This window comes from Hetaerina americana, unplaced genomic scaffold (assembly GCF_022747635.1).
Source record: "Hetaerina americana unplaced genomic scaffold, ioHetAmer1.1.p SCAF_85, whole genome shotgun sequence".
NCBI classification, from domain to species: Eukaryota; Metazoa; Arthropoda; class Insecta; order Odonata; family Calopterygidae; genus Hetaerina; species Hetaerina americana.
The window spans coordinates 1,214,431-1,230,501 of NW_027287483.1; the positions used below are offsets into that span (position 1 = coordinate 1,214,431).

The 16,071-nt window shown below is 35.2% G+C and overlaps 1 protein-coding gene across 1 annotated transcript in view; it reads left to right on the forward strand.

The window, feature by feature from the left end:
* LOC139698416 (U-scoloptoxin(05)-Sm1a-like) overlaps nt 1-13,270 on the forward strand; it is a 62,621-nt gene extending 49,351 nt beyond the window's left edge. The window contains exon 4 of the mRNA XM_071597317.1: nt 9,280-13,270. Within this exon, the coding sequence (XP_071453418.1) occupies nt 9,280-9,512 (233 nt within the window). The 3' untranslated portion in view covers nt 9,513-13,270. The remainder of the gene's footprint in view (nt 1-9,279) is intronic.
* The last annotated feature ends 2,801 nt before the right edge of the window (nt 13,271-16,071 follow it).

The window sequence follows — 16,071 nt, forward strand, 5'->3', positions numbered from 1 at the left end:
CATGCGGAGTGATCTCCCACAGTTCAGATGGTCACTACACCACGAAGGTGTCGAAGTGAGGAGAAAGTAGGGTATTCGATTGTTTTCGATACATTTAGGTGGTGTGTATGTACACTTGTACGTTGCATGGACGCTAACACAGGGAACGTATGAAAAGAAAAAAATTCTAATACAACAGTGCAAATAAGAGAAATGAATGACACAGTAAGCCTTAACTCAAATTTTAAATTATTTTCGTTAGTCATTGTAGTAAATCAGTGCCGTAATGTCAGAAAGATGAGAAGGAACTGAGGACGTATCTAAATCGCCGACATATAGTGTTAGGGGAACAGAAAACAGGCTGACAATGGATATCAAAGACAGTGAGTATGTACGCCGGGTTTCAAGATCTACGGATGCGACAGACCTAACAGGAGTGTGGTGGAGTATTTGTAGCACTGGCGTTTTACGTAAGACGTTTGGCGAACACTTTCAGCAATGCAGAACTAGAAAATGTCGGAAATGCTAAAAAAGAGAGAAAAAGAAATATTCGTGTGCTCGTTCTACAGATCATACAGTTCTAAAACAGAAGTAATTAATCGCCTAGTAATAAACATATTGGTCTCCTCTCGTAAGCACAGCGAGAATGGAATGTTTATCGAAGCGACTTTAACCTTCAATCGATTAACTGGGACGCCTACAATACTGACCCAAATCCTCAGCATCAGGAGTCATTTAATGCGATGCTCAATATTATCGGAATATTCATTGCACTTTGTTGAATAACCAACTGGAGAAAATAAAGTTTTAGACCTTTTAGCTTTCAGTAACCATGCAATAGCAAATTGATGCAAATTATGAAATCCATGATTATTATACATCTTTGTCCAACTTAAAAATAAAGTAAATAATACAATATAACTGAAAGCTATATTTTCGAAAAATTTTACTTACCGAAAAAAACTTAAGAGGATAAATTTTGAAATGCTACCAAGATTTTCTTGACGGTGCAAGTAAATATACATTTATGAACAGGAAAATCGCAAGTTCACAGTCAGCAACGTCGAGCAAGGCAGTAGCAACCCACGTTGGTGCAAAAGCGACCCAATTAGCCCTCACGACGAGGAATAATAGCAGTCTTAGTACTTTATGAAACATTTTGCTAATCAAGTTCGAAGGGTTCAATTCGTTTCAGGGGACGGTTCAATTAAGAAGGTTACTTCCGAGACTTAAAACAGAATTTTCTTGACAAAGCATAAGCCGAAAGAGAAAGATGTGAAGGGTATTATGCTGTATGTCTATGCCTTTTATGATATTCGTAAACATTTACGATTGTAAAGAACCTTGTAGTTACAAGAAACGTAAACTCAAGGTTATTAGAAGGTATGGTTGAATAATCCAATTATAAAGAATGAATATTTGTACCAATAAACACATTCTGGACGCACCGAAACCACTACGAAGATATCGTAAATGCCATTCGGCCACAGAGCATGCGACGACAAACACGGGGCAATTATCACGTAAGAATGCCTCAAATCACACCAGCAATAAAATGGGTGTTTCGTAGTGTAACAAGGGCATTCCCTAAGAAGTGATTCCAGGCCAGTCGGTGCAATAATACTCGATAATGCCATACTGGAAAACCTCTCGCGCGACCGCCTGGACGTGTCGCGGTGAACCTCTCGGAGATCTTGAACTACGCACCCGAATGCAACTGTCTTCTCATTGAAAACGGTTTCAATCTTGAAGGAAAATTTTTCTCGCTGCATACGTATTCCATGCTAGCAAAACTTTTTCACGCATGCAGCCTTGTTCTTTGCACATAGTAATACGAGTTGTACTTTTCAAGACGCTGGCATTCATGATGGCATACACTGTAAAGGAAAGTAATCATACCATGAGAAAGTAAAATTAACCTAGTTCAATAGAAAAAAAATCTATTCGAACCAGATAGGAGTCATTTATGGTATTTTGAACGAATATGTTCGGTTACTGTGCAGTTTTATGAGATCTTACAAAACTTACAAAAAACGCATTAAATATATTTGTAAAAACAGATGGAACATGAGGCTTTAACTGTTTCGTATATTCCCACTGCATACATGTCCTTATATCCGAATGTCCAAATGCTCATGTATTGAATAACGCTCTGCTTGATACGTACTAAGAAGTGAGGGGAAATGCTATATGAGCCCAGAGTATAATGAAATCGTGGAACGGGCTATAGTATTAATGTGCATGAAAAATATTTGCATAAGAAATTTTCTCGCAACCAGATCTCGCCGCGATCCGCAATGTTCTAACAAATATATGTTGGCAGAACAAGCAGGGAAGCAACAAAGTTTATGCGGCATTAGGATATTTTTTTGCACTTAATTAAGCGATTTTCTGAAAAGTACACGACTAAACCATACTCGTTTTTTGTTATTTCCTTTCTGATTTGGCGATAATGCTCATGGGCTGCGCCATAACCACTAAATCATCACTGAGAATCAAATATAAAAAAATAATAAAACCGTTTTCATCAAAAAATTGTTCAAAATCTCATTATATTTAATTCCATTATTTGTTTTACATGACAAAAGCTTAAATAATAAAAATGTGAAAACTAAATGGGTTGAAACACTGTGGAGTAGAATAACGGTTACACAACTTTATATATTTTTTAATTCAGACGCTTAACAATATACGGTATTATGTGAGTCACCAGACAAAATGACAAATTGAATTTACGTGTAAACACATTACTAATGTTGTGACATGGAAAAGGTCAGACAATGGGTGAGAAAACTAACGTTTAAACTGACACACGTAATATTTGGGAGAATAGCGATTGGATTTCAACAACAATGTTTGCAATATACCAATAAATTATGGGTGTACACTGATATACGAACTTGTAAGGAGCTTTGCTAAAAGTAGTGCTTAAAGCGCTCCAAATTGTAAGCCTGCTGCTGAACTCTATTTAATTTTAGCACCTATGTAATTTGGCTTAGATACTACGGCCCCTCATTCTTCAAATAATCCAGCACTCGATGTAAAATGGATTGGGTTAAAGTTTGGTTAGGTTCCTGCACCGAAACCTGTTTCCCTGGATCTGAGTTCCTTTTCACCCGTAGCCATATATCCACCACTCTCCCGGTCGATCGATGAAACGTACCGTACCCACCGCCATACCCTTCCCACCACTCGTCAATGGTTGCGAAACATTTCGTCCTCCACCAAAACACTCAAGAATTCCCATTCACGTCGTCACCCACCGGCCACTTTTCATCTCCCTGCCATCAACTGCTGGGCTAGCATTTAACATTTTCAAGAACCCTAAAAAGACCCCAAATTCTTAGTCACAATGTCGGACCCTGGGAAGCACCACACAATCATCGCGCGCTGACAGTGATATTCGTGACGTCAGCGATTCCTCCCTGATGGAATGATTGACACCTAATTTTGGTAACCTTCAGCGTCTCCATTCCCGAACTTTGATCATTCTGCGTAATGAGCGTAAGCAAGATTGGAAAACGAAATAGATGAGTTGAATGAACTAAGAGGTCACGAGCAGAGAAATTCCGGTGAGAATTATGGGGCTGACATATTGTAATACTTCACCAAGGGTACCACGATTATTTGACAAGAAAATCACATTGTAAAAGGCTAATAATTCCAACTCTAATCGCGGGACAAAATTCGAAATAAATTGATGAAGTCAATTCTGACTTCTGCTACGCCTCGTTTTAGCGAACTTTACCAAGGCAAATCTCTTGAAGGCTTGGGTAAGCTAAAGTTAGTGTATATTTTTAAAAATATCGCAACGACCCTATTTCGATCTCCGGCAAATATGAAAAGTGGACGCTGAAAATGGAACATAACAGGACCCTAGTTAAGTTAAATGGAGGCTTGATGCCTCCTCGGCTAAGATGATGTCCCAACGGCCCCGTGAGCTCCACCAGTTTTGGCGCCATGAGCTACTGTGGCTTTCTGCCCCGCTTATATTTAAACTGGTCTTGGCATGTGGAGGGGTCAGCTCCCTCTTGCCCCCACCCCGCCCAAATACGCTTTCCGTTCGGGCATATTCGGCAGTAGTCGTGCGCCGCCGCCATAGGCACAAAAATATTCATTTCTCATGGTTATCACAATGGTGAATCATTTACAAGTATTTCACTCTCCATTGCCATGGAAAGGGAAGATCTGCGCTAGTAAGCGCGACTTGTAACTCGTATTCAAGTATTTTGCATTACGATTTCATTCAGAAAATAAATTACTACCGAATCAAAAACCGCGACATATCACAAGCAACCGCTCGGTGTTTTTTCCTGCAAAATCTTCCTTAACATAGGAACGGCATACTAAACTCTGGATTTATGCATAAAATAGCTGTCGGTAAATATATGGAGTGAACAGCAAATTGAGCCGGAGTTCACTCGAAAGCTTCGAAATCATCATCCTCTGATTGGAAAAACTCTCTAATCCCTCATAATGAATTAATACGTGATCGTCAAACATGCGATGGATAGAGAAAGACGTAAAGCAGGTTAATCGCACCCCGACCTACCAGGAAGGATCTTAGTTCAGATTTGATATCCCTTTAGTTTGTAGCCTTGAAATGCATTTCACCATGGTCAATAACCCCTATTAGGGTCAACGGAGCAGTACGCGAATTTCAGTACTTATTTTTTTCGCGTGGTTTGCATGCGCGAATGAGTAAATTTCGGACTGATAATTGAACCTCCCCGTAAGAATTTTATAACAACTGAAGACCTAACCTAGAGCTCAGATTGCAATTTTCTCTCATTTTTAGCAAGGAAGGAAATAATGGGTCAGCACTAGGCTCCACTAGGCTCCTAGGCTAGGTGTACCGCTACCCATCAAGATTTACGTGTTTTCATGTACAAGGAACTTATGCTTGCATAGGCACCTCGCGAAGAAGGGACTTTCTAGCCCTAGAAGGGTCTTTTAGCCCAAATAAGCACAATGGTAGGTTGCTTTTAAGAGCTGTTTTCCCGCTTCAAATTGCCAATGTAACTTTTTCTCATGCTACAATTTGAAATATTTCATGCACAATTTTCACGGTATTGTATGGCTACTCCCTTATCAGTTATGCAACCAAATATCCATTTTGGGAGAGTTTCTTCATAGGGGAGTAAAAGCAAACACGTCAGGCGCTTTTTAAAAAGCCAAATGGTATTATTAGTGGGAAGACTTCCCGTCTATGTTGTCAATAACAATTCTATTTTCAAAATAGAAACAAATTGTTAACATTTTTCCAGTATTGATAAAGATGCCTCTTCCAATTTTTAAGGTCTCCCCAAATGAGTTTTGATATTCAGAGTCTTAGAGATTAAGTGGTATTATTGATTTCAAATATTAATCCTAAGGTCATTGTTTGGATTCTAATCTGGTAATTAATGCATGAAATAGGGTTATTTGGCCTCTTTGAAAATTGATGGGAAGCCAGTAATTCATGCTGGATCAACACGCTCAGCCAAAACTATCCAGAGAGCTAATGAGATGATTAGCTGATCATTCTTGTCAATGAATTAACTGACACAGTAGAATTTCCTATTTCCAAACAATATAACATTATCTGCCAAAACCATTCTTCTACTTCCCCTAAATAAAAGTATGCATTTTTCTTGTTTTTTATAATGGATATGGTGATCACTGATAAGTTCATGATTCATAAAGAATCGGGTAGCTGATGGTGCAAAGCAGAAATAAGGAAGGGTAAAATAAGTCTTCATATTGCTCTACTATTCACCAAATATTCTTGAGTTAATGTCATTTGTATATCGTTTTATCTCTCAAATAACAGTTTGAAGAGAAAATCGCTGTTGTGGATGTTAGACACAATTTAAATCTTTAATTAAGAATTTTATATGGCTTAAGAAGAGCAGGAAAAGGTACCCATAATTAAACAATTAGTTAATTTTTAACTATTTTTTTTTTAAATCAACAAGACAATATTAAGGTAGCTTCAGAGAGTTACCATTTTTCCTTGATGGGATCCAAATGAATTTTACTCCCGAAACATTTACCTCTCCATGACCTGCGAAGTGAATGGTTTTAATAGCCCACAGGATGCCCAAACCTTATGTTAGACACCATTTTCTCTTTGGCTACCAGTGTTAATATTTTATTACCTTACTATATACCCTGGCATGTCAGTACACCTTACTGGAGGAACATGGCTAATGGTATTCTGGCCATCAAGATAGCCAGAATACCACTTCAGAAGGGATACAAGTGTGTCTAGAATAGTCAATGAGGGCCATGGGTATTACCAGTCTTTGATTCATTATGTGGCTTACTAGTAAAATTGTACCACAACTAACAGGGAGCCATAACCCTTAGCAAAGAAAGCTAAATATGGCAAAGCCACTGCAAATACTGATAAACTTGCTAATCCTAAGTTTTCTAATTTTCAATTGCAAAATTAATGTCTCAGATGACTGAAGCTATGATTGGTGCCAAAAAGAATAGTGTAGATCCCTCATAAAAAGGATATGGCATTAGTGCATGGATATGAGACTTTGAGTGTGAAGGGTGGGCATAGGAAGGACCAAAATTTGGCAAACTAAATGATTGCAAAGCAAATGAGATGTTGTGTGAATTTGAACCAAATCATCAGGGGTGCTACATTTTTTAAACGAATGGAAATGCTTTTCACTGTGTGAAAGAGAATATTAGCATGCACAACAACCAGAGTGTAGGCTTGATGATGAAATAGAGGGCAAAGATGCCTGCTAGGAATTATGAGCAAGTGTCCTATAGGTTACTCTGGATTTGTATGAAAACTGGCATTCAAAAGTTATGATTGTAGCTTGTTCTACCCCAGTAGTTGTCAAGACTAAAAATAAGTGTAAAGGATGAATTTTGGGGAAACATGAAATATGCTGTAAATGAGTGTCACCTTCATAAAAGAAAAATTGTGTTAGGTGGAATGAATAGTTGGATTGGTGTTAGGACTCTCTCCAAAAAGAAGAGGTAGATCCATTCTGTGATTCCCAAGTGTAGATAGTGATCCCCAATAGTAGATAATGGTAAAAGTTATTTAATATGTGAATATCAAAGGGAATTTTTATCACAAGTATAACATTTAAAAAGGTAATGCACCACTACATTTAGGAAATGTATTAGTGGCTAGTCTGTATGCCCTTGCAAACTCACCTAAACCAGTAGAACACTTATATTATTAATAGTTGAAGGATACATCATTTTTATACATGGCAAAGCTAATTTATGAGTTTTCAACCATTGAGGGCATCAACCATTTTATGGACATGACATATGCTTTGGAATAATAAAAATAAACAGTAAAAAGATTCAGATGCAGCATTTAAGTCTAATATATAATAATTATTGAAGAGGAGAAATACTGATGGGCTCAATAAGAATGTAATCAACCTCATATCTAAAATGGTAAGGGCAAAAATGATTCATATACTGTTAAGGGCTTGATTGAAGCTGAGATTTCTCCTTGTATATTAAACCAACATTTAAGTTGATTATTGTGGCTTTATTCTATGTGAGATAGACGACATTTAATTTCTGCACTCCATGATATGAACAATTAGATTAATAACATAGCATTATCTTTTTCATGACCAATTCATGAAAATTACTCCACATAGCAAAATGTACTATTGTTATAGTTGCACACAGTATATTTAGAAGATGTTGACCTTGCTAATACGTGCAAATGACTTTCACACACCAGTCTTTTTTCCTGTACATGACTTTAAATTACACTATGACATTTATGATCATGCCTCCTCATGAATCAGTGAGACAATGTATTACAGTAACTCTCCATAAAAAGGGTTTCAATCCTGAGTATCCAGTAAATGAAAGCTACAGCAATTTGTAATGATGGATAGCTTTCCAAGGCGGGGAGCTTAATACTGCCATGTTGGGGAAAATACTCAGAAAGAATATAGCAAGTTGGTTAAATTGATCAGGAGAACCATTCAAGCATTTTTGTATGCCCACTTCCATTGCAAATGCATGATAATTCAGTGTAGAGTCATTCATAACATGAATGTAATTAATTCAACTACAATGACATTTGATGGAAATGTACAGTTAGCTTACCAGAATGGAAGGTAGCCATTTTTTCTGAGAAACTTCTTTTGGTCATGGAATGGATGCTTGTGAAGCTTTTCCACAAAATAAATTAGAAAAAAATATTTGTTTGGAAAAAATACCCATTACTTAAAGATGCCAATTAAAATCTACCAAACTGGGAATTCAAGAACCATATACATAATCATATTATTTTTAGCCTATGTGCAAGCAAACTGTTTATAATGAAACAAATTCATTTTTCCAAAGACTCTTCATTAATAATTATTTGCCTAATCGCTAGTACTTTTCCTTCATGAATTTAAGACGATTTTTACACAATTTTTTTATATAGATACTATTTTTGCGGGACACTCATTCCAATTCCACACTCAGGTTTTTCCATTTCCTTTTTTTAACAATCATCATCACAGATAGCTTGTAGCAGCTTCCAGGGCTATCCAGCTACTTATAAATCTGTTCATTCCTTCATTAAATAGTACTTTCCACTTATCACAAGTAACTATTACATATAAAACAATATTTTATAATAAAGTACACAATTATAATTAATATTTACTTGCTATTTTTTTATATTTATGGTATCTGAAGTTTCATAGGACATAGAGAAGATCTGACAATGGTAGTCAAAAGTGTGAGTTCAAATTTTATACCACCGTTCACTCCAGGGTAATTCCCTGGGAGAGCCTACCATCAAAAGCCTGATGATACGGAGAATGAAATAAATTTGTTCCAATCATGCATATAATAATTTGCCATAAATCAACTTACATCCCTTGTATTTGTCATTCAATATGTAATGAAAGTTCTTCATTAAGAGTCTTCTCCTATTTTCACATTTCCTACTCCATACAGGTTGGATAACACCTGGCCTCTGTTTCTATTTCTTTGTGGTTGATAGATGGTTAATTTAATAGAATAATTTGAAAATTACCAAAGTGGTATTAATGGAAACGCTGGCAATGATGTATCACACTATTCCAAGCTTAATATTACATACAAGCAATAATTTTCCATAATTAACTTTTTCATTGTATATATAAGGTTATATCTGATGATGTCCATTCTAAAACGTGGTCTGAATAAATGAAATGGTGGTAAAATGAGTGTACTTAAAGAAATGGAAAGGGTATGGATATGCTTAGAAGTTCATCTTGTAGAAAATAACATGCCCACATATTTTAATTGGAGTAAATGTGTGTTCCCTTCTTCCCCTAGTGGTCACATGGGAGCTGATGGTGATTCGTGCCTGCGTCATGAAGACCATGGACTCACAATGTGGCGTTTTTCGCTATCAGGAGCACACAATGACCGGCTGTGTGCTTACTTGTGATTATGATGGATGCAACTCAACTTCCCACATCACCGCAACGCACATCATTCCACTCCTTGTCTCCATATTCCTCCTCCTACACATTATGGGTGCGCTGCCTACATCCAGGACAGTGTGAGAGCAGCAAGAGTATGAGAGGCATGCACATAAATGGGACACTTGCAGACAAGGGTGGAGCCCCATGATGTGGAAAGAGGGTCAAGCACCAGAGATGATCAAGAGAAGGAGCCATATACAATGTGAAGGCCCTAATGCTTCCAGAGGATGAGGAATCGAGGAAGGATCCAAGCATGCTAGGTGATACAGGGGAGGCATGCACTTATATAAGTGAGAGGGGCCAAAAGTGCGGCCAAGTCTGGTCATACATGCCTATCACCTGAAAAATCATGTTCACAGAGGTACTAAGGCTGGGATCAAGAGTTAATAGGTCCAGCAAACAACAGTGCATTAGGGCAAAGCCATCTTTGATAGAATGAATTGTGAAATTGAATTTTTAGGACATCTCTCCTTTAGTAACCATCTTGTTTGTGAGATAAAGATATCTTCTCATTACTTCCCTATCACTAATGAGGTGCCCACTGAGGCAAAATCATTTTGAATGGGAATGTGTTTTCTTCCAACTGTAAAAAACTTAGAAGTCTGTTTTTTTTACAATTTCACAAAGGGGTTCTTAATATTTTCAAACATATGATTGTTGAATATCTTGTAAATGTACTTATGGCAAGAATTATAAAGCCTGTTACTGCAATATTCTACATATCAATTTCTTGCATGGGGTGCTGTTTATGGTCAGGAATGGTGTGCTATGCCAAAAGAAAGAAGGAACTAAAATAATTTTAACGTGCCAATCAAACCCAGTAATGAATGTCATTTAGTGATCCATTTAATTTTAAAATAATAAATACTACCCACAAAAATGTGAGCTCCATTAAGGATGAAGTATTTTCATCGTATGTTTCCACAATGTATAACAAAAGAAAGCCCTTGAATATTGCTTGAAAAAAACAAAGCAAATATGGTAGCACTAATGGTGAAAGTTTATTATAGCTCTAGTGCCATGTGTGTACTGCTTAACTTCTTATTACAAAAATACCCCAACATTACTGAAAATTAAATCAATACAATTTCATAAACCTACTGTAACCAGTAGATTACCACAAAAATAATCTTCCATTTATGAAAGGGGTTGTCCATAAATTAGAACATGCAGTTCATAGAAAGAGGCGGGGAGGGTCATGCTCATTCTAAAAATATTACCTACAGAACCTAAAAAATTTGATTTTACATTAAATGATGCCAGAAATGGGGCCAGGTGATACGTCACTTAACCATATGCTTAGGAAGAGGAGTGTGTATTTGAATAGCCATGACCCTAAGGTTTTTGTCCACCTCTTTAAATCCTCTTATTTAAATATACTCTCAAATCATAGGAGCTATCAAATTAATGGGAAGAGAAATTGAACAGCCATTGTTACTTAAAGTGCCTAGTAAATTTTTTACTCCTTTTTTTGTGAAACTAATTATCATTTTATTCTCAAAAGTCATTTATTCTATCAGAAAAATTCTAATGGACCACTTGGTACCTACATGGTTTCTACAGTATTTAAAAATACATGTATAATTCTAAAAAGAGAACTACTCAAATGATTGATGTTATGAAATATTTCAATAGCACTGCCATTACAAAAGATTTAGCAGCATTCAATGAACAATTTTCCATATTTTTAATGATTAAATACCTTCTGCAGCTGGCATGAGGTAACATTTTCATAATTTCACTCAGTAATACATCTAAATTATTTGTAAATCAAATCCCATAAGATGGCATAATATGATGAAAATTGAAGATTGAGATTGATAAGAGTTCATCCATTTAATGAGTGCAGGAAAAGAAATTAAACTCATGAGAGTGCAAAGTTGGAAACAATTTTATGCAACATAAGTGGGCATTACAAGATATGATCGCTGTTATATGTGAATAATGTTTCCATTATCTTCCATAACTATTTGTTAGTAAGTGACCCTTTATTATTTGTATTTAATAACTTAGAGTATCCAGGGAAAAATTACTTTTATTTGGATTTTTTGTTAGTAGTTTTCTGTGAATCCATTTTCTTCAACTCTGACCAAGGTTCTACGGTAGGGTGATAAAAGAGAACATTATTAAGATGAGAGAAAATAACTTGTTTTCTGCTCAAGCTAACTTTCACAATTTTAAAAGACATGCCTCAATAAATGACCCTATTTTTGTTACTGAATATACTTCATGGACAAAATCCTTTCATGAATTAATATTACCTGTAATTGTTTTCATTCAACATATCATAACTATAAATAAAAGATACAATGAGGTAGAACAGTGGTTAAATTGCCTTAAGTATTGCAGGGAATAAATTGGCCACCATTGCCATGAATATGTGACTTTCACATTCAGTTGGGACGAATAGTAGATGAACTTTGCCCTCACTCACCAAATCAACCTCAGTTTTCAACTTAGTATTATATGAAAATGCTGTGGTTCCCATGAATATATTCATACCTTTGAAAATGTGTTTTGATGTCTCCAGATTACATTTCATTTTAAGTTAAAGAGTGTGTAAGGAATGCTAAATATTTTTCATTATGAGCTTTGAATGAGCATAAATACCCAAGACCACTTGAAATTTGAAACTTTTCACATTGGAACTCTTAACATTGGTGAAATTACCTAATAATTTTGAACTAAAATTGCGAATTGAAAGTAGAAAATTATGTATTTGGAAAGAGGGAGCAAAATGAAGTGATGATAAGGGCAAAAACACCATTCAACAATTTATGGATGACCCCTAAAGCAAAGAAAATATGGTCTTTTTGCTAATTCCATCGTTACATAATGGTCAGTATCACAAATCACTGAATAACTTTGAATAGATTTTATACATTTCCTTTTATTTCATTTTTAACAAAATAGCCATTCAAGAAAAATCATAAATTATGACCTATATTCTTCTTCCACAAATTCATAAACAAAGGCATTATTCAAAGGAGAATAGCTTCCATTTTCATGAAGTGATCTGATGTCTTCCATAGAAAAATGTTCCCTTCTATGGAATTAAAAGTAGTTTATAAATTAAAAGATACCATGAAACTGAATCCTTGAAAATTCCAGTTGAACAAACTATTGCATGAGATTTGGTCAATATGCCCTTGGAACCTGGCTGTAATTAGGTTAATTTATTTAAAATTAAAATCAGTTCAGACATATTTGCTGTTTATAATCATCCCATCCCAAATAAACTAAAAAACTTTTTTAATTACCAAGATTCATCTACTTTCAACTGGAATTTTCCTCAGGGTAAACATAATATCAATATGAATAAACACACATTCTCAAGTATGATATAAAGTGAAAAATTGAGGTTTGTGAGATTTTGAGGATAATTTTCCCTGTGGAAGAGAAAAGGAACCACCAAATGACTCCTTCAATTACTGACTCTAAATCAACATGACATCAACACTCATTTAATAGATTACATCACTACTCTACATTTCAAATGTGCATGATTTTGTTTACTTGTTTTAAAGCAATTAAATTATACGGTAAATAATCACATTTGTCTTCCTGTAAATTATGTTAACATTCCTTAGTAACAAATAAAACCAGAAAAATAACCCAGCATGTCAGTACTGAAGAAAACACTTAAAGAGAGAACTGAAATATTTGTACTCATATTCTGAATTTTCCTCCTCAATAAATCTTACATCATAATATAATAAGAAAAAAACATGATAAAAATTTTCCTTTTTTTCTCCAGTAATTATTTTCCTTGACCCTCACCTCCATCTGCAAATATTTCAAAAGCTTAAATACACATGTAAGATATTGGTGTTAAAATTGCTTGCAATTCCTAAAGCCTGTGTATTCAGTTCCTAATGGAGTGCATGTATTACAGCAATGTTAGTTATGGAAAATAGAGGTTGTAAATTTTTATAAACTTGGTACTAAAAAGTATCATAATAAAGTTAATTCAAATGAATATGACATGAAACTTTCGAGTAAAATCAAAGTTTACCACACTTTCATGCTCTGCCATAAAATGACTTGAAAGTATCATTTTCTGGCAAATAATTGAAGACACTAATTTTTATAAGCACATACTATCTAGAAACACTATCAGCGACTGATAAATATGACATGGCATCAAATAAAGCAAATTTAAGCATAATTACCATGCTAAAATTTTCTTCATCACTTGAAAAAGAAATATATCAAATATTCCTCCAATGATGTCAATATGACATGAAGGCTCTTCACTTACCACTAATAATTTAAGGTTTATGGAGCCAAGAGTCTTAGTGCATGAGAGTCAAGCCATTTTTGTTCATCAATGTCATATTGGTCAGACCACAGTATGTATCAGTTAAATTATTACATTTTTTTCTCTATTTTTAGTAATTTTGATCATATCTGAATGGGAAAGGGGAACCTCATAATATAGATTCAATATTTCTGTTATTGACTGTGTGGTAGTAATACTACATATGCCACAATGCCACCTCTACTTCGAATTCATTGAACAGCACATCCATTGTGGCTTCGCTACTTCTTAATGCTATTTTGATAAATGGTTCAGTATATACTCTTGCCTAATGCAGATTTAAAAGAGAAAGTATTTCACTCCATTAACTTAACTCCAGGATAATCATCGAATAATGTCATAAGGTTCATGGAATATTACATGCTATTCCATCCAAACATAGAGTGGACTGTAATCCTACGCTCCAAAATGTTTCACTAATTTTCTAAGAGACCAAGAAAACTAGATAAGAATAGTATGATGTTATTAACAGTAGACTACTTGTCAAGGTAGGTTTTTGGTCAACCAAAGCATGAAGGGCAATTATAATTCAAATTCCCACCTAAAATGACTAAACAATCCAATGTGCTAACCTAAAATAAATAATTTTTTAAACTCTATATACTTACCACCCCTCTTTGTTCCATTCAACATGTCTAAATTTTTCTCTACCCTTTTATTGGTTATCATAAGTGCTACCAAAATCAGCAAAATCAAACTTGCTTTCCTATTCTGGAATGAAATCAATTCTGAAATATGATACATGAAGACTATCGCATAAATGCTACAAATAAGTCCATATAAATTGCCAAAGTCCAAACCCTTGATTAGTTTTGTTGTCTGTCAATACTGCCTAGTTTGATTTTCTTTAATGTATTTTCTACTTCACAATGCCTGGGCATAAGCTATTCTCATAGACAGGTTTTCCTTTTCTACGGCCAGGAGTTCTTTTACCCTTCTGTACATTATGATTATGGGTTATCAATATGAGGATTGTTTTGCAGCAGTTCTGCAAAATTACTTGTTATTTGGCAATACCTTAACTCCAAAGCTTCTTGTACTGAAACACTACATGCTTCTTATATTTCATTCTAGGCCTCACTCTGTAATTCTACCCTTTATGCCTCTTTCCATTTTGATCTTCATTAAGCATCAGGATATAGCCAATCAAGTTCCCCCTTCCACTTGTTTTTATCCTCCATGAGCTTCTCTCTTCATCCAATCTTCTAAGTACTTCTTCATCTGCTACTCTATCCATTTTACTTTCACCATATTTCCATTATCTCCGACCTTCTTTGCTCTGCAGTGACTATCATTACATCTCACATCCATGGAAAAGTATTTTTGAAATATAAGTTTGAAATCCAATACACCTTCCCAAGTAGTGCACCCATTTTACCCTGCCTCTGTAAACTCCCATTACCCTTGCATTATTTCTCTTTCTACAGCTTCTCTCTCTCTTTAATTCCTTCCTCGTTTTATTTTTCAGCCCTTTATCATTTATTTTTCCTAATTCTGTTAATTCATCCATTTCCTTCTCTCTTGCATCTTCATGGCCATCTCTCATGTAATCCATGGCTTCATAATCACTTTTGTATATTTATTTTCTATCATTTTATTTGGTACTTTCACCATTCCTATTTTGATAAATCTTCATCTTTTTTCTACTGTATCCATCCCTAGGTCTTATTCCATATTTAATCAACTTCCTCCTTCATGTTTTTTTTTCTTTTCATCTTAGCCAAAGCATTTTTCATTATTTTTCTACTGCTCTGCATTGGTCCTGTCTTGGCATCATAAGGTGCTGAATGATGTGCTGTATCTCATCATATTATTAGCAATCCCAATACAACTTGGAGACCACCCTTTCATTAGTTTATTTCACTTCATCTTCCAATTCCTCATCACTTCAATTATCATTATTCATGCATTCCCAACTGCCATTTAATTAACTAAAACTATCAGAATCACTGGAAAATTAACCCCTTAAAATTTCCACTGAATTAGTATCTTCACTCAAGACAACCGTGCCCACAACAAAGGAAGCACTTGGAAAGATACTGGCACATGACTGCTGATGTTCTTCCTCATAATGGATATTCTAACTCTGTTTACCTAGTACATCCAACATTTCATCTCATGTTTATTTTAATAGTTTTAATAGATAGACTCTTAACTATCCGTAACTTAACACATGTGTGATTGGGGGTAAGGTCAATTAGATGAGTGGGAATGAAAAGAGTTCTCCTAGAATTGTGACTAGAAAATTTAAAAAGTATTACTAAAATACTAGTATGCTATAATCATCATGGGCAAAAGAGTGACATTCCTCTTGACAAG